The sequence below is a fragment of the Podarcis pityusensis genome (assembly GCF_964106645.2).
Source record: "Podarcis pityusensis genome assembly, chromosome: 10".
NCBI lineage: Eukaryota > Metazoa > Chordata > Lepidosauria > Squamata > Lacertidae > Podarcis > Podarcis pityusensis.
Genome location: NC_138035.1, coordinates 55,456,064 through 55,475,689, shown reverse-complemented (window position 1 = coordinate 55,475,689; position 19,626 = coordinate 55,456,064). Strand labels below are relative to the sequence as shown.

The 19,626-nt window shown below is 45.3% G+C and overlaps 1 protein-coding gene across 1 annotated transcript in view; it reads right to left on the bottom strand.

Annotated features, from left to right (window-relative positions):
• Nucleotides 1-2,196: 2,196 nt before the first annotated feature.
• TES (testin LIM domain protein) overlaps nucleotides 2,197-19,626 on the bottom strand; it is a 28,993-nt gene continuing 11,563 nt past the window's right edge. Inside the window, exons 2-7 of the mRNA XM_081023773.1 lie at nucleotides 18,593-18,678; nucleotides 13,757-14,009; nucleotides 11,958-12,293; nucleotides 9,388-9,603; nucleotides 7,442-7,600; nucleotides 2,197-3,839 (exon numbers count right to left, since the gene is read on the bottom strand). Of these exons, the coding sequence (XP_080879899.1) occupies nucleotides 3,648-3,839; nucleotides 7,442-7,600; nucleotides 9,388-9,603; nucleotides 11,958-12,293; nucleotides 13,757-14,009; nucleotides 18,593-18,678 (1,242 nt within the window). The 3' untranslated portion in view covers nucleotides 2,197-3,647. The remainder of the gene's footprint in view (nucleotides 3,840-7,441; nucleotides 7,601-9,387; nucleotides 9,604-11,957; nucleotides 12,294-13,756; nucleotides 14,010-18,592; nucleotides 18,679-19,626) is intronic.

Here is a 19,626-nt window from a genome sequence, read left to right as displayed (position 1 = left end):
GCAACATGGCCCAGCAGCTGCAGCAGCAGCAGCGGAGGCGGGGCTGTGAGGAGGGGCTGCCTGGCACGTCCTCCGCGGCCCTGACGCGCGGGGCTGAGAGCCGCTGCCTGCCGGACGCCTTCAGCCCGGGCGCGCGCACAGCTCGTCGGTTCCACGAGACATGGGGCTCTGCTACAGCCTGCGCCCGAGGCTCTTCGGCAACTCCGGAGGCAGCGAGCGCCCCCCCCAGATGTTGCGCCCGGTGCGGCCGGCCCCCCTGGCACCCCCCACGCTACGCCACTGGGTTGGACGAGATGATCCTTGTGGTCCCTTCCAACTCTACAATTCTAGGATTCTAACTCTTTATTAGCAACAACAAGATCTGCATTGGAGTGTCAGGCCAAATGAGTACAGCCATTAATCTCCAATAGGTCTTGCCCTCATGAAGCAGTTTCTGAGACTGAAGGTCCCCACCTCTGAAATGCCGCTTACATTCCCTTCTCTCTAGGGTTTTCCCCACCAAGCAATCAGAGACTGTCCCTGTATGTGGCCAACCTCTTCTTCTACCCTTTTCATGCCTTTTCTGGTTCTGGGAGACAAGGGGGAAGGGGAGCTTGTCAGATTGGGAGGGGAAAGACACCTCAGCCTCTTCACAAGCCTGACCCACCTATGCTTCATGGTCTCTCTCCTCCCACCCTATTGCTTCGGCCTCTGAATCTGGACTTGTTTCTTCCACAGACTCTCCCAGCTCAATAAGCTTCTGACACCTCCTCTTCACAGTCTTTTCCTCCTTCTTCATCGGACTACTCATCCTTGTCCCACCACCACTCCCTGGGCTCTGAGTCTTCTTCCCCTGGTGGTTTTCCCACCATTCCTCTGCATCCAGCCAATCCTTTGCTTTCATTTCATGTCCCTTCCCTCTTTGCTTATGACCTGCACGAGTGGTTCCCAAACTTTGAAAGCCACGGACCGCTTGAAAATTGCTGAGGGTCTTTGCAGACTGCTTGATTTCTCTGCCTGTTGTAATGCACAGTGCTAGGTGCTGTAAGGTGCTTTTTATTGCTCCTTTTATTTCTCATAAACTGCTATTTATTTCTTGTTTATTGTATTTCAGACACTTCAAGTTACAGATGCTTCAGGTTACAGACTCCGCTAACGCAGAAATAGCACCTCAGGTTAAGAACTTTGCTTCAGGATGAGAACAGAAATCGCGCGGCAGCAGCTGGAGGCCCCATTAGCTAAAGTGGTACTCAGGTTAAGAACAGTTTCAGGTTAAGAACGGACCTCCGGAACGAATTAAGTTCTTAACCAGAGGTACCATTGTAGTCATTTAGCATCTTTTGCCCAATGCGCTTTTCTGAATGAAAAGGTTTCATCAAGCTTTTCTTAAGAGAAATAAGCAGTTGCGAGTCTGGCGTATTTTGGGATAAATTACACCTGAGGCCTTAGCTCCTTTGAACTATAAAAGCTACTTTTACCTTTTGTTCCTGGAAAGCTTGCAAAAGAAGAGCCTAATCTTATTGTTAGCTTCTAAGTGCCTAGGTTTTCAGACGAATCTCCTGCAAGCACAAAGGAATGCAAAAATGATTCTTGCATTGTTAGCTGTTCAGAAAAATAATCGCACCTTGTTTCCTCTTGAAGCTAACGACGTCCGACGTCCGTTGTAAAGGTTCCATTTTTATTACTATTCCATTTTACCAGAGCCAGGTGATGCAAGGGTCCAAAAAGTGCTATCGTTTGAGCAATTCGAAGTCTCTGGTTTTGTTTTGCCTCCTCACCCCCCCCCAGCAAAAGTAAGAGAACTCTGCATGGATGTAGGACCCTCACCTCTTGGGAGGTATGTGAAGCACCACGCCTGGCCCGAGAAGAACAAGGGAAACCTACTAGGTATGCCTATTTCTGAATATATGTATTAAAACCACTGAATCATTGCCATGGGTCACATTTGCTAACACCACATACCCTCTAAGAGATTTTAATGCAAAGCTTCAAGAAACAAATTTACAGAGCTAAGAGTCTAATGCCCAGTTTTATCCAGACAGACTATTAAGCACTTAAATCTATGGAAGAGAAAACACCGCTTTTCTTCGCAACTGTATTATCGAAAGCTTCAAATTGGTCAGAGCACTTTTTTTTGTCTTTGAAACTATCACCCCCTTCTGGAATAGCCTTTTCATTACAGTTACCAAGAGGCAAACGAAAGATTTCAAGCTAGCAAACGGTTTGGTAAAAGTTTTATTTGAGAGCATGAATATAAGTTTACACATTTCTTTAGTCTTAGGAGAGTTGAATGGAAAGAGTTTGCATAGTTTACAAAGCCAAGAGCCCACATTCCTTTGCTGTGTACCTTCTTACATTCGTTATAAAGAAATTTCAGCATCGCAATAACTGCACTAGCTTGCAAGCTGCCTTATACAAAATCAAACCCATTAGCCTATATACTGTTTGCTCCAGGGGTTGACAACCTGTGGTCTCCAGGTGTAGCTGCCCTGTATTAGAAATCTCATTCATGTGCAGAGGCACGGGCAAATTTTAATCTTTCCTATTGCCTATAATTCTGGACAATACATAAAATGAAGAGACAAAATGGACACACTTGATAACAAGCTTGATTGGAAGAGGACAGAGAAAGAGGCACAGAAACTTCAGATTAATAGAGAGCAAGTCACATTCTAAGCACCAAAAAGTCCACAGCTGCTTTTTTAAAAAACAAAACAGTTTAAACCTAACAAAGAAGGGAAAGTGTTTTAATGCAAATATTAAAGGTTGGAGCCAAAGCTTTGGGGCATTTGCTTAAGATGCTCAGTGGAAGCAGGAAGGCTTAAAAATATTTATTTCTGCCTAATTATGTTTGAGGGCTGCTGTACAGAATCGGCAAGCTAACAAATATGATCAGTGGTTGGACTTGTAATGCTTCAGACTGAAAGTGAGAAATTCAAATGTTTGAATGCTACTTCACACATTCAAAATCTCACCTCACATATGAAGCAAGCATGTCAGGAAAAGGATTCTAAGCTTAGAATTCCCCCCATATATTGTGGTATTTGTGAGATTTTTTGAAATGGTAGAACCCAAAACATGTGGCCTTCTATTTGTTGCTAGACTCCAACTCCCATCCGCTCCAGACAGCATAGCCAATGGTCAGGGATGAAAGGAGTTGTAGTCCAGCAACATCTGGAGTAGGGTATAACATTTACAACAGTGTTTCCCAAACTTGGGTCTCCAGCTGTTTTTGGACTACAACTCCCATCATCCTTAGCTAGCAGGAACAGTGGTCAGGGATTATGGGAATTGTAGTTCAAAAGCAGCTGGAGACCCCAGTTTGGGAAACACTGATTTACAACATACCAAGTCATTGTTTTATTTTTACACAGTTTGTTTTAAAATGTGTATAAAAGAAGACTTTAGAGCATCTAGTCTTTGAAATACACCAGGAATATCAGGCTCCCTATATGTGAGTAACATTTGCAACAAGTAGTAACAAAGTAGTAAGAGAAGTGCTGGAAGTACTTAATCGGAAGCTATCAAGTTAGAAATGTTAAAAAAAAATATCTTTGGAATATGCCATTTAATACGTTCAATTTTGTTTAAAAAACGCCCCAATACAGTAGAAATGCAGAGGGTTCTGAAGTAAAGCGAAACTTGGCTTGATCCGGGTTCTCTTCCCATTAGGACATCATCTTTTTCTTACATTCCACCGAGCAGAAAACCATTCCTTCTACTGGCATAAACTTCTGGCCAATGAGACACTTGCTGCAACAGGAGCACAGAAAGCACTCTGTGGTGGCATGCCAGTTGAAATTGTTGTAACTCACACGTTGAACTTCGGGGTCGATAGCGTTGTGGCAACCCTGGCAGACCTAGAGAGTAGACAAGAGAAATGAAAAATGCATTTGTTTCCAGCTTTATAAGACAACGAAACGCAGCATATTCAATACAGATGTTGTTATGACTTCGGCTCAGCGTTTGAATTTCGCCAGGCACATTTTGCACCTGGCTATCGGCCACTTAAAAAGCAGAGACATCACCTTGCCAAGGTCCGTATAGTTAAAGACATGGTTTTCCCAGTAGTGATGTATGGAAGTGAGAGCTGGACCATAAAGAAGGCTGATCGCCGAAGAATTGATGCTTTTCAATTATGGTGCTGGAGGAGACTCTTGAGAGTCCCATGGACTGCAAGAAGATCAAACCTATCCATTCTGAAGGAAATCAGCCCTGAGTGCTCACTGGAAGGACAGATCCTGAAGCTGAGACTCCAATACTTTGGGCACCTCATGAGAAGAGAAGACTCCCTGGAAAAGACCCTGATGTTGGGAAAGATGGAGGGCACAAGAAGAAGGGGACGACAGAGGACGAGATGGTTGGACAGTGTTCTCGAAGCTACCAGCATGAGTTTGACCAAACTGCGGGAGGCAGTGGAAGACAGGAGTGCCTGGCGTGCTCTGGTCCAGGGGGTCACGAAGAGTCGGACACGACTAAATGACAACAAATTGGCCACTTGTGACCAAGTAAAGATGCCCGGGTGCCAGGATGGTGCCTCCACCACCTAGAGGCACCACCTGAGGATCCTTCAACCTTGACTGTTTTCACAGATTGGCAACACATCCTGTAGAATCCTACCTGTTATATTTTATCTGCACAATCACAATGATTTTCAGGAACCAAAAAGTCACATTGAAAAATATGACTTTCGAGCTGTCTTGCCCAAAAATGACAACTGGGGATTCTGTAACCCTGGTTTAAGGAATCTTTTGGTGCCTAGCTTATATATCCAAGTTTCTAACACTGCTTTAGCTGTAACATAATTTACCACAATGACAATATTACTCAACATCCTTGGTTTCTCCTTTGTGCCGTGAAATTGCCTGTGGAATGTAGAAAAGGTAAAGGCTGAGGACTGGATTTCCCCTCGCAGAAAGGGATCCTCTGCAGGCAGAAAAGTCAAAGCCTACTGTTTGCCCATTCTGTGGATCTGGCCTGTTCTTCCTTGAGGCAAGAGCAGCTATACTGAGTGCTTTCCACAGGCCTCCACTTGGTGGTGATATTGTGCAAACTGCGAACACTGTACTGTGGATTGATGAACCAGCCTGTCTATCCTATAGGTGAGGAGCCATGAGATGCAAATTCCTACAATGCTAAAATAAGCACACTGAAAAGTCGCAGGGATGGATGCCTTGTTGAAGGATCATGAAAGCAGGGAGAAAAATATTGATAGCAAGTCTACAGACTGAGTTGAACCACCTATTCATAGAATCATAGAATTGGGAGGGACCACAAGGGCCATCTAGTCCAACCCTCTGCAATGCAGGAACCTTTTGCCCACCTTGGGTCTTGAACCCAGGCCCCTGAGATTAAGAGTCTTATGCTCTACCAACTGAACCATCTCATCTCTGCTTACAAGTAAGTCTGTACATATATACTGGGTGATAGCCAATGTTAGTCATGCTCAGATCTGACCCACTGAAAGCAATAGACTTAAGTAACAAGTCCAATAAATTTCAGTAGGTCTGTTTCGAGTATTACTTCATTGGATATCCCCCACCAAGTCTCAACAATCCTGCTCTTCCTTTCCAAGCAGTCGTTAATCAGCATGGAATGATTGTGCCCAAAAGAGCTCCCATCTCTCTGGCATGCTAGTTTTATACATGCAAGACTTTGCGCTTCTTGTGTTTTTGTATGGAGTGTTATTCAATTATGCAAACTTCCCCCTGCAGTGGTACACTCACTGCTTCATCTACTGTGAGAACAAGGCCACCCCTTTTGCAACTTCTTAAATTCTGTACTTCTCTATTTTAATGTGAGTCAGTGAGTGTAAGATTTTTTCCCAAAGTTCTTGTGGGGGGGAAAGAAATAGATGCCCTGAAGAAACACAAAGAAGTGTTTTCCAGTCAGTTCATTTCAGATAATGGTCAGAACAAGAGGGGAGACAGAGTGTCCTGATGAATAATTGCTCTATCAGTGGGAAAGCTGAATTTAAGAACTTCAGATTAAGAAGCACACACAAAAAAGCTAAGCGAAACTACAGACAGAAAACACTCATTAAGAGAAGGAAAAACCAAACTGGAACAATAATAAATAAAAAAAAAAGCTACAAAAAGCAGCATTGTAAGTAGAACAAAGGAAACCCAGGAACTCGAATGAGGAAGTAATTAACTTTGGACTAACTGGTGCAGATGCTAAACAATGTTTTAAAAACATTTCATTCTTTGACACTGCATTTTAAAGAATAATATTTATAAGACTGCACACACTGAGATACTCCCCTGGTGGTCATGCTGTGTGGACTTCACAAGAAATACAACGGCTGTCCACGATTTTGGACAATGCAGTGAAACTGACAAAAACTTCAGTCTAGAAGATAGCAGGAGAGTCAGTGCTCTATGAAAGCATTAGACAAGGACAGTTGCCCCAGGGGTTTTATACTCAAGGTACATTGGGTCTATTCAAATGAAATTAAATCCCAGCCCCCTGTTGTTTTATGTCTGCATTTATTCAGGCACCAGAGCAAAATTTGACATCCAGATCTCTGGTACAGTTAGAGCACTGGAAGTCAATAATGATTCCTTTGAATCGAGGGCGAGCAGGTGCAATGAAATATGAACATCATGCTCTCCCACTGGCCTAAACTAGCAATAGTACTTCTCCGTTTTGCAGAAATTGCAAGTGATGGAGGAGCACCCCTGGAAGCTCATAAAAAGAGCCATAAAAAACCCCACGTCTCATGGGAATGATCTGGGAAGGAGACACGGTGGCAAGGTCAACTTTAGTCAAGCAAAGGGATGGTTTACACAAACTGTTCAAAGTGATCAAGGACAATACACAAAATCTTTACTTGAACTTGGTTGCTCTTCAGCATGCAGGACGATGACAAGAGGATAGGGCACCTTCATACAAACTTCCCTTCCTTACTAGCGTAATCTCAGTTTTCCCCCCTACTCTGGAACAAAACAGGAGTAGCTGTGTGTCACCAGCACATTCCTGATATTACCAGTCTTTTTGCCTAAGCTGGCCATTCCCAAGAGTTTGTGTGTAGATGCTGAACAAAACATGTGATAAGAGGAGACCTTGATGGTGAATGAATTGCTTACAGGAAACACTGTCAAAGACAAAACATTGGGTGGTATTAAACCAAGTTCTACTCAAGAGTATACATCAATAAACCAACATCCTTAAACATTGACACTAATGAACATTCCTACATTGCAGGGGGTCTGGGCTTAGATCTTCTAACTCGACAATTCTATGACTATGTTAGGTCTATTATTTTCATTAAGTCTACTCCGATTAAAACTTAGCTGGCAACCACCACGCTGGGGTGGGGCATGGATAAGCCAGTAGTTTTTCGTTATGGATAACAGTGTTTTAAGAAACCGCTGTTCTAGGCAAGATATGAAAAAGCATATCTGGGCACATAACTGTACATAAGTAGTTATGCATCGCAGGCAAATCGTGACTCTCTTACCACGGCATGATTCTTCACGTAGCACGGTTTGCAGACAGGCTTTTCGTTTACCATGACGTAGATCTCCCCAGCCAAGACACAGTCGCAGTCAAAGCAGCAGAAGTGTTTCAGATGCCAACTTTGACCTTCGGCCTGGGTGTACTCATTGCTGAATATAAGCTGAAGGGATACAGGGAAGGGAGGTACACATTCAATACAACCACCCCGGTATTTTGTTCTAGAACTTTTTACAATGCTAAGGAAACACACACTTTCGGCCACATGAAATAGCTCCACTGTGCATTTCAGTTTGTTGCATTCATCGTTCCGTTTCCCGCCCTTTTCACCAGGGCCTCTTGGAGATCTCTGTCAAAAGCAGCGAATGCAAAAAATCAGAGATTTGACTCTCCCAGAGAAAAAAGGAATGGCTTGTGGGCTTCCCATGGGTATTCTGTGAGAACAGGATGATGGACTAGATTAAGGTTACCAGACGTCCCCGTTTCCCGGGGAGAGTCCCTGGATTTACAAATCAGTCCCCATACAAAATCTATTGAAGTTGAAAAGTGTCCCCGGATTCATTGAAAAAAATCTGGTAACCTTAGACTAGATGGGCCTCTGGCCTGATGAAGCAGGGATATTACGTCCTTATGAACGCCTTCCAGGTATTGAGAAAATGAGGGTAGTGTACTGTCAGGGGACTGCCATTGGAACAGGGGAGGGAGGCAGGGGGCCGGTGGGATACAGAGAGCCTCCGAAGCTCCTGAGGAGCAGTTCCTCTTCCAGCGGTGGGAAAAGCCACACCTCCAGTGGAGAAGAGAGGAAAGGGGCCAGGCAAGCGGGGAAAGGGCTCGACGATGCTGTTGAGAGCCCCAGCGCCTCACCTCACTGGGCTGGGTAGGAGGGACGCACGGCCCTTCCATTGTCCAGCTTGCGCAGAGGGGTGAAACGCAAAGCGGGGAGGCGGAGGCTCGGGGTACCGAAGTTTTATGCTGGGGGAGAAGCCGGAAGGAGCCACTCCCGGATTCTGCATGACTAAGACGGACATGAACTTTGTTGGTCTGCACTGTAAATAGTTTGCACAATAAAACCTGTAAAAGACAGGTCGGAGTCCTGCCTGGTTACCCACGAGCAACCACCAACACCATCTGACATGTACGAACAGTGCAAATGGGACACAAAGAAAGAGGCTCCAGGGGTTGTGGCAAACCCTCGACAAGGAGGACCCACAAGCTGAGCTACAGGTAAAAGGAGTTATAGCTCCTGCACAGCTCAGGACTAAGAGATGTTGGCAAAGTGCTCCTGAGCAAAGCTCAGGAAAGAAATCTGGGGGTTCATTCAAGCCCACCTCAAAAGGAGAAGCCAGCTTTAGAAGCTGCCAAATTTATTTCCCCCTCCGATTAAAAACCAGAGACGGAGAAGAATGAATGACTTTCCCATCCTCTCTGCTTTGGGTAATGGAGTCATGTCCCTGATGTATACTTTTTAGGGCCAGGTGCTACCTTTTACCATCATGCCCTGCTTGTTAGTGAAATCCTAATGCTGGGCTAAAAATGGACAGCAATGGAAGAAGCTGCGTTGTACAGAATCAGGCCACTGGTCTATCAAGTATAGTCTATAGCAGTGATTCTTCAAACTTGGGTTGTTGGACTACAACTCCCATCATCCCTTGCTGGCAGCGCCAGCGGTCACAGATGATGGGAGGTGTAGTCCAACAAGAGCTGGGGACCCAAGTTTGAGAAATGCTGGTTTCTACAGTGGCCCTCCAGGATTTCAGGCAGGGATTTCTCCCAGCTCTTCCTGGAGATGACGGGGATTGAACCTAGCACTTTCCGTGTGGAAAGCAGATGTTCTGCCGGTGAGCTATGGCCCTTCCCTTGGCCTGGTCAAAAGGCAGCAAATCTTTACAGGCAGGTCTTTTCTCCATGGCCTCTTCCATGGATGCAGAGCAGAAGGGGGACCTTGCTTACCTCATCACAGCCAGCGCAGCGGGGCTTCTCGCTGTCACAGTAGTGTCGGCCACAGTACAGCTTCCCATTCTTCCAGAAGTAGATCATATCCACAAGGAGCTCACCGCAGGTGCAGCAGACAAAACAAGCCGGATGCCAGAGTTTGTCATAACCAGCCCGCTCGGCGTAGACAGCCGGGTCCCCTTCCTTCATGCTCAGTTTGCACCGGAAGCAGCACTGAAAGGAGGTCAAGGGATTTTAAAGTTTATGTATAGAGCTTATTCAGATTTCCACTTACCCCACTGTGCCAGAAGTGCTTTAGTTATGCTGGTCACATGATCCAGAAAGTTGTCTGCAGACAAACGCTGGCTCCCTTGGCCTGAAACTGAAGATGAGTGCAGCACCCCATAGTCAATTTCGACCGGACTTAACCATCCAGGGGTCCTTTACCTTTTACCTTTACCTACCCCCTGGGAAAACCCAATCTTGACTGTTAAACCGGAGCAAATGTAATTCAGATTTCTGCAGATTGATGTTTGCTCCAACTCAGTGCTAAAAAGTGGGTTTTCCCAGGGAAAGCAGTGAAGGCAAACAGAAAACTGCTCAGATCCGTCAGACAAGCCTTTCCACAGCAAAAACTTTACCCAAGGCAGCTCACAAAAATATATAAACATTTTTTTTGGGGGGGGGACCCAAATGCACAACAGTTTGTGTCTCATAACGATTTCACATCATTGTGAAATCACCTTTGCATTTTACACATCGGTACATTCAAACAAGGTAAAACAGTGCCTAATATAGGCTTAATGTATGACAAGGAAAGCGCTAAATGAAAACCAACTGCCCCCAGAATAAATACGTAAATTAAAGGTTAGATATACTAGTGCTGGCCTTTCGGGACTCCAAAAGACCACAGCAGCCTGGCTTAAATACAGTCCAGAGGGGTGGAGTCTTCTCAGCAGTGTGTAGTATTTACAGCCAGCTCCTTCTAACTTAGTCTTATAAGTAATAAGTGGATCAATGCTGTTTATATGGCTTAATACTTTCTGCCAACAGTAAGTGAAGCCATGAGATGTCTGCCTTTGTATTTATTAGTTTGATTTCAAGCAGAGGCCTTTCCTCATTAAACTTAATTGGGGATGCCATCCCCCCCCCCCCGGCTTCCACTTAGGAGTCCCTCCCTCTTCATCTTAGGAGTTTTCCTTTTCTGTACGGTTCGTCAGTTTTCACCTTGAAAAGAAACCCACTGCTTCTTCCAAGAACTAATGGCTCTCGTTTAAATATAGCAAGACTCTCTGGCCATCCCAAGAGACAAAAAATATTGATCTTCATGCAGGTACTAAATATAGCATTTTATATCTTGGTAGAAGCTGCACGACTGTCATGTAGATGATGGAGCAGACTTGCTCCAGATTGAAGGAGAAAACGCATGGATGGAAATTAGGCAGGCTTTGCCTAAGTATTAAGAAGAAACTTCCCGACGAGAAGAGCTGTTCAACAGAGAACCCAGCTGGTTCAGGAAACAGCGGGCCCTTCATCACAGGAGAAATTTAAGCAGATGTCGGATTGCAGCGGGTTAGACTAGAGCACCCTTGGGAGACCCAACTCTATGATTCCATCCTTTCTGGGATGCTGTGACTACAAGATTCCTGCAATGAGACATGGGGCGGAGTAGATCAGGGTGGCTTGTTGTGGTCCAAGGGCTGAACTCTTCCTTGACCAATCCTCCGAGGGTCACATGCCCATGTTGGCTGTGGCCCAAAGTAGGCATGGTCACTACCCAGCCAGATGGGTGGGGTATAAATAATAAAATTATTATTATTGCACACTCTTGAATGCACACAGGCACATGCGCAGTGCTCAGGTCAGCTGAGAGGTGTGTGCATGCATTATCACTCACTCCCCAGTTGCACCATGACCAACAGGGGGATGGACAGGTTTAAACTGGCTTGCCTACCCTGTGCTAAGTTCCATTTTCTTTTCTTTTTGGAGCCACTGCCAAAATCATCTGGGGTGAGGAAAAATTGCTGGGTGGAGGGGAATCATGCTTCCGAGCTGCAGTTAGCCACCCCTGGCCTAGATGGTGTCTGAGGTCTGTCCCAGCTAGGGGATGCTATGCTTCTAAGTCGGTAGAGCATGAGACTCTTAATCACAGTGTTCGAGCCCCACGTTGGGCAAAAGATTCCTGCATTGCAGGGGGTTGGACTAGATGACCCTTGTAGTCCTTTCCAACTCTACAAATTTTATGATTTCCATGTTTCCTTTACCCAGGAGTTGCCTCCAAGGCCCAGAACAGTCACATTTTAGAACATACTGTGTTTTCCTTAGTGGAGGACCCTTCTGCCCCGTTTTCCTTCTGCCCCTGTTGCTCTTAGCTTGCAAAACCAGCAGGCTGAAACAGTCAATAGTTTTAAAAAAAACCCTAAAATACTTAATATATAAACCCTGTGCAAAGGATGCTGCAGCGTGAAATAATACAAAAATACAAAACCCTATTGTTTTGCTACCCTTTACCGACAGTTCTGCTCCTGTTTGCAGCACACAAGCACACAAGAGACAGGAAGACAAATAGACAATATATGCCCACTTACATATTGGGATGCCTTTTGACCAGCCAGTTTGTCTTCCATGGCTCCTACGGTGGCTGGGGTGCCTCTCTCCCCATTAGTCGGGACATCCTTCCCGGCAGCTTTGCCTTCCACTTCGCTCGGCAGCTTGACATCTCCCACCCCGAGCGCCTCGTTCTTGTATTTCTTCACAAACTGCTCCATCTGCTTCACCTCGTTAGGACTCAGCTCGTGGCATTTGGACGGATCCTGATCGTGTGCGGGCAGCTGCTTGGCCAACTGCTTCTTCCTGTACTGAGCACCTTCTGAGCCAGCCACGGGTTGCTTCTCCTTGGGAAGCATCTGCATATAATGTCTTGCCTAAAGAGTCCGGAGGGATTGCAAGAATTAGTTTATCAGATGCCCGTGGGATTCCTGCTTTTATAAACGGGGAGGGCGGCAGCGGGGAGGAAGGCAACCAAGGGGAGATTAACAGGGCTTAGCAGAAGTTGTTACTCTTCGCCGCGAACAGATACCAAGAAGTGGACAGCGAAACTGAAGGGACGTAACTGGGGCTGAGAGTCAGAAGCTCACTGCGGGTGCATGCTTTACAACAAAAAACCCCCAGCCATTTACTCCGCTGCAGTAACAGCTTGAACAATGTTTAGCTAACACTGAATCTTTTCAGATACTGACATTGCAAGAGCTTTCAGACTGCTAATTGCAATCTTTCTCGCAGAGGAAAACCAGCATGTGAGGGTTGGAATTGAGATCGAAGGCTTTTTAGCTTGTTTAAATAACTTAAAATGAAATAAAGTACTGCAAGATATACATGAAAAACTGAAGAAAAACTGCTTCTGCACGCTGAAGTCCCCCCTCCCCTTGAAAATCCCTAAAACCCTCTTATGATTACAAAGCTGCACACACATCTCCAGCCTTCTGCTTTAGATCAGCCAGCAAGACACTACATAAACTTGACTCAAGATTGAAACATGCACAGGGTTGGGCTGGGTGGGGAAGCCCAACAAGGCTATCCAACTATCGCATCTCGATGAGCCATTAATAAACCAAGGGGAGCTTTTCGCTTGGATCCCAGCTCTGAATTCGTTCTGACCATATACAGTAACAGAAATGTGCAAGCTTGAGTGCTTTTCTTCAGCTTTTAAACAATGACATAAATTGTGCAGGTTTTCCAACGCTATGTCCTGTTTCTGGAAGTATTCTTGAAAGGGCTCATCTGGGAAGTCATAAATCATCCTAAGTGGTGGCGAACATCTCTAATGCAATGCTTTATCCTAGCCATTAACACGACCTCTTTCCTCCACCTCACCCCTCTCGCTTCCACAATCATCCCATTTCCATTGTGTGACTATTTTATAGCAATCAGAGACTTGCAAGGGGAGTTGACCACCGGACCCCACTTCATTATGTTTACATGGCTTATAGCAGGAGAACCAGGGGCACTGGACTACATTTCCTGTCTTGGACCACTGGTGATGCTATTGAAGGCTGAGGGGAATTGGAGGGGTACCAGGCTTACTGAGATAATAATTCCATTTAAATTTTCCTGTTGTTTTACATCAAAATATGGCCCCAATCCTGGGTGTTCTATACACTCCAATCCACCCCTCCTTCAGTTTAAAGCAGGATTTCCCAAACTTGGGTCTCCAGCTGTTTTTTGGACTACAGTTCCCATCATCCCTGATCACTGGTCCTGCTAACCAGGGATGATGGGAGCTGTAGTCAAAAAAAACCATTTGGAGACCTAAGTTTGGGAAACCCTGGTTAAAAGGATACCTTCTAGTTTTCATAAAAGCTTCCAAGACTGTATCATGATAGCTCACCAGGGTTTGATTCTGAACGGGAGGTGCCCATTCGTAAGTCACAGTATTGATGGACACGTTCTTCTTGGCAGCCACTGGATTAGTCAGTATCATAACATTGCGCTTGTACATAGGGATCCCATCCGATTTCAGCTTTGCAATGAGGGTTGTATATTTTGTATCCTCAAAGAGCTTCCCCACTTTGCGGTCATCCTCGTTACTAGTGGGAACATCGTGCTCCTCCTGCCCACACTTGCAGTTTCGACATATTTTCCTAGCGATTCAAGAGAAAAGCACTGATTAGGCCATGTTCATATAAGTAAACAGAAACTGAGTGATAGCCTGCTTTAGATATCATTCAGGAGGGCATAACCATAATTCTGCGAAAGTGTAGACTCAAGGAGAGGAAACCACAGCTGCTTTGCTTCTCTAGGCAAATGCTGAGCTGTAAACAAAGAACTGACCTTGGTTGCAACTCACAACTGTCTGGAGCGAGACAAACCACAAGCCCATGTTCTGATGATGTACTAAGCCAAACCATGGCTTAGCTCACAGAAGCCGCAAGACCAGCGAGGAGGAGCAAAAGGGCTACAATCTCTTCTCTTGGCTGAGTGCTACGTGCAAACTGGGTCACTGTCTGTGCTTAGAAGTAATTGCCTCAACTGTCCCTTCCCTGCTGAAAATGGAGCTTAGTGAAGTCACATGATGAATACGACTGATTCCTTTGCTGTTTCATTTCCTAGGAAATAGCCCTTTTCTCTGTGGGACAGAAGAGCATTCTGGGAAGGTGGGCAGCAGCATCAATATTACTCTGGTAACATTGACGTGAACAAGCAGCTCAACAGTGTGCTGTCCTTTGTTTTCATCAATACATTTTCCTTAGTATAAATAATCTAGGAGCAAAAGGGGCAGATTAATACCCTATATTCAGTAGCAGTTCCAGTTTGAAGACTATGGACCGAATGCTCTTATGCTGCTGCCTGTTTATAGAACAATATGCACTACTTCACTTACTTACATATTTGGGAAGCCAACCCTGCTGTGTTTGAGGCCCTGGACTTCTGCCCAGAAGATCTACCCTGATGGCCTCAACACCTTTCTTTCCTCTTGACTTCCTCAAGGTGGGCCTCTCGTCACCCAATTTAGCCTCTCAACCACTCAGAGACACAGAGAGACTGACTGGGCCATGGCCACCCAGTTTAATTTGTGGCCAAGTGGCAATTCTATCCTGGGTTTCCCTGGTTCTAGTCCAGCACTCTAACCACGACATCTCTCTGGCTCTTACATTACTAGCGTGGCATGTCATAACTCAGAGACAATACTGAGTTGGATAGATCAGTGGTCTGCTGCTTCAATACAAGAATGGACATACCACGTGCGAAGTTTATCCCTCAGGACTCTCTGGAAGAAATCTGCGCGGTTGCACAACCAAGGGCCTAGAAACCAAGCTTTATGAGGAATGGCTGAGGGAGTTGGGTATGTTTAGCCTGGTAAAGAGGAGACTAAGAGGAGATATGATAGCCATGTTCAAATATCTAAAGGGTTGTCACATGGAAGATGGAACAAACTTGCTTTCTCCTGCTTCAGAGGTCAGGATCTGAACCAGTTGCTTCATGTTACTGCAGAATATGATCCGGAACATTGCACTAGATGTGCCAAGGTCACATGCAATAAGAGACATGCAATATCCATAGTTTTTACATAGTGGCAATATGAATTTTCCGGCAGGTATGTCAAGAATGCTCCAGTGTAACAGATTTCCACTCACAGCTGGCTTTATATTCACACAGATGTTACACTCCCATCTAGTGGAAAAGAACATAATTGTACTGCAGACCCTAAAGGCATATTTGTTTTGCAGAAAGCTTTTCAGAGACGTTCGTGCACATATATTTGCTGGGTCATCTATCTATTGGGGGGGAATTGCGGGGGGGGGGGGGGAGTCTAGGTTTGGTCATTCTGAAATTCCTGACAAACTACCTTCACACTTAGAGAAGCTAACAGAGATCTTCTTTTAACAATATGTCACGTATAAATACATATACGTAGAACCATAGAATTGCAGAGTTTGAGGGTCATCTAGCTCAATCTCTGCAATGCAGGAATCCTGGCCACAGCCAGCCCTGGTTGGACTTGAACCACCAACCTTCTGGCCACAGTTTATCTTGAAATGGGAAAGGTGGCAGATTCAGCAGAGCTCAACCTGGGATGCACACCAATTCCCATCATCACAATTCCGAGCCAATGACTTTATTAATCTGAATAGGGAGTCTTGTGTTTATTCAGTCTGCTGGAATAATGCTGATGCTGATTCATGTATTTTAAAAATATGTACCTTCAGTGGTGGGATTATGATCTGTGGGGCCCTTTGTGCAGCCCTTTCGGGGCCCCACCCATTAGTTTACCTTAATAAATGCAACTGTCTCAAAATTAGAGGAAATGATAATTATGTTTCTGCTTTTGCACTGTGCTCCCTGCTCCCCAGACAACTTGGGAACACTTCTTGCTGTTGCCCAGACAGGGGGGAAAGGTGAGGACAGTAATGGTGAATCTGAAATGGGTGCCCCCCCCAATAAAAACAACCCTTGGGAACAATCAGGAAAAAGAAGATGATGATTATTGGTGATGACCTGAAAGATCATCTCACTGCTTATATTCCCAGCTGATCACTGCACTCTGCAGGTGAAGGCCTCTTGCAGGTACCATCTTATCAAGAGGACCATCCACACAATATACAAATCGGGCCTTTAGCGCTCTGACACCTACCCTTAGGAACTCCCTCCCTGTCAATATTCGACAGATCCCGTCTCTGTTCTCTTTTTGACACCTGCTGAATACTTTCTTCTTCCAACATGCCTTCCTCTAGTTCAGGCTTTTTCCACAGCCTGCACCTGTATTGGAATTGTTTTAATTTTTTATTGCTTTGTCAGTTGTTGTTTGCCACCCTGGGCTTCTTTGAGGAGGAAGGGCAAAATATAAATTTACTATACTAATAATGCCTCGGCCACGGGGTCCCCCTGCTCAACAGCTTTGGAAAAAGGTGACAGTAACAACAGTGGTGGTAATCAGTCCCGTTTTTCTAGAAAAAGAGGTGCTGAAATTCACCACAAATGCCTCCCTTGTTCTCTTATAACGACAGTGGTGCACGCCTGAGAGATGGAACTGGTAGTAATAATGACGATGCCCTAACCCACAAAGAGGTTCATCTAGTGTATGTTATTTAGAAAGGAATCTATTTTATTTCCTTTTTTCATTATTCTCCCTTACCTCTTATCCTTAATGGTAATAAAGCTCACGATACAGCTTAAAGGTAAAGGTAAAGGGACCCCTGACCATTAGGTCCTGTCGCGGATGACTCTGGGGTTGCGGCGCTCATCTCGCTTTATTGGCCGAGGGAGCCGGCGTACAGCTTCCGGGTCATGTGGCCAGCATGACTAAGCCGCTTCTGGTGAACCAGAGCAGTGCATGGAAATACCGTTTACCTTCCTGCTGGAAGGTTTACCTATTTATCTACTTGCACTGGCGTGCTTTCAAACTGCTAGGTTGGCAGGAGCTGGGACCGAACAACAAGAGCTCACCCCATCGCGGGGATTTGAACCGCTGACCTTCTAATCAGCAAGCCCTAGGCTCAGTGGTTTAGACCACAGCGCCACCCGTGTCCCACAATACTGCTTACAAGCTGTAATTAACTGGAAGTTGGGGTTCATAGGTAGCGTCCCAGACATCACAAGGATTTGGTGCCTGTATAAAAGATGGTTCTTCCACACACACACTTTGGAAAGGGAGACAAGGTAGCCCAGCAGGGGTCAGAGGAGCGACACCTCATGCAGAAATTCCCAGACTGTTCAATCCATGACAAGCAGTATCAACACATTTGGCTCCTTGGCTAAATTCTATAGCAACACCAAGCACCGGTAGCATTTCTTCACAGTACAGTCAAAACTGTACTCTCATTGGAAGCAAGCCCAATGGAAATCATCTGACTTCTAAGTAAGCAACTGTACACAGCATTAAATTTCCTCAAGGCTGGCCCAAGACATTTTGGCATCTGAGGCAGACCTCAAAATGGCATCCTCCCTCCCCACCAGAGATGAAGGGGGTCAGGGAAGAACCACATCAGGAACAAGGGTGGGTGAGGGAAAGAAAGGAAAATCAACAATGGGATTAGCTGCCCTGGTAGACCCTGCCGCCTGGGGCAGTCTCAACTCTCCTCATGGGCGAACTGGCCCTGGCTTGCCTGAACCCACATTTTATTTATATGCTCATAAGAATCTAAGAGCTCTACTGCAGGGGTCAGCAAACGTTTTCAGCAGGGGGCTGGTCCACTGTCCCTCAGACCTTGTGGGGAGCCGGATTCTATTTTTTTGGGGGGGGGAATGAATGAATTCCTATGCCCCACAAATAACCCAGAGATGCATTTTAAATAAAAGGACACATTCTACTCATGTAAAAACACACTGATTCCCGGACTGTCCACAGGCGATTGGGCCGGATCCGCCCCCCGGGCCTTAGTTTGCCTACCCATGCTCTACTGCATGGGACCAAAGGTCCACCTAGCCAAGTATTCTGTTCTCATAGTAGCCTGTGAAAAGCCCACAGGCAAGATGTGTGCACGATAGCAGTGAATAGTATGGCATCTTTCTCATATCCTTGAAAATGCTAGCATAACTCATGCTTGCTGTTCTAATCAGAATCAATTCCTTCATGTGTTAATTTTCCCCAATTTTGTCCATATGTGTGATGTAGTTAAGTTTATGTCTGAATGAGTCAGTTTGTGGCCAAATGAGGCCTGTGTTGTGCAGATATGCTTATCTGCAATAGAAATGTTTCGGTAAATCAGGAAACCTCTCCTCTTACCTCCAGAAATGTAGCTCAAATCCTTCACATTTGTCTTTGCACTTCAAGCAAGGGGCTCCTGATCCTTCTTCATGCCCTAAGCCCATCTAGAAAACAAAAAACAACAACAGAGTTTTAAAAAAATATATTTCCCAAGGCACATAGTATTATTTTTAGAGTGCTTCAACTGGCAAACTTCCAAAATTCTAAGATATAGGCAGGGGGAGATATCAACTTTCAACAAGATAATTCACTTGAAGCTGCATTATGGAAGCTTCACACCTTTCTTCCTAGCCCTGTAATTTCTGAATAGCAGCTGGCTCTTTAATGCATTTGGCTTTGTGATAGCGGTAGTGATAGCAGGACACTGAAATAAGAAACACATGATTGGACCAGGGCTGGGTGATATATCGATATATCGTCCAAAACCAGTTTGAAGTCCATATTGTGGTATCATTGTCATAGTTCTTGACCTGGCAATATATTGCAAATCATGATGTGGGTGCGGGTGTGGTAGGCAAATATTACAATGTGGCATAAACCGTGAAGCCAGCCAATGCCTCTACAGAGCTCCATCCTTATTTCAGACATTGTGATATATCAGTATATTGCGATGTTTAGCTGGTGATACACCACAAAGTTGAAAATCAGGTCTACCCGTATTGCAGACATTGAGATATTTCAGTATATCACACTGTTTAGCTGGCGATATATCACAAAGTTCAAAACCAGATATCACCCAACCATACCATTCACCTCTACATAGTTCCATTCTTATTTCAGACATTGTGATATATCGGTATATCACAATGTTTAGCTGGTGATGTATTGCGATGCTGAAAACCAGATCTCGCCCAGCCCTACTGAATCAGGTTCCCCCTCCAGCGGTTTAGCAAGTCACTATGTAACACATCCTGCCTCTGTTGGAACAGCTCGCCTGGGCCACCTGCCACCAGTGGTGCTTGCTTGCCTGCCAGACATTTGTCCTGCTGGAGTTGACCACCTACTGGCTACTAGGCAACAGCCAGGTGTGACAACAGCCTTACGTTTCTATC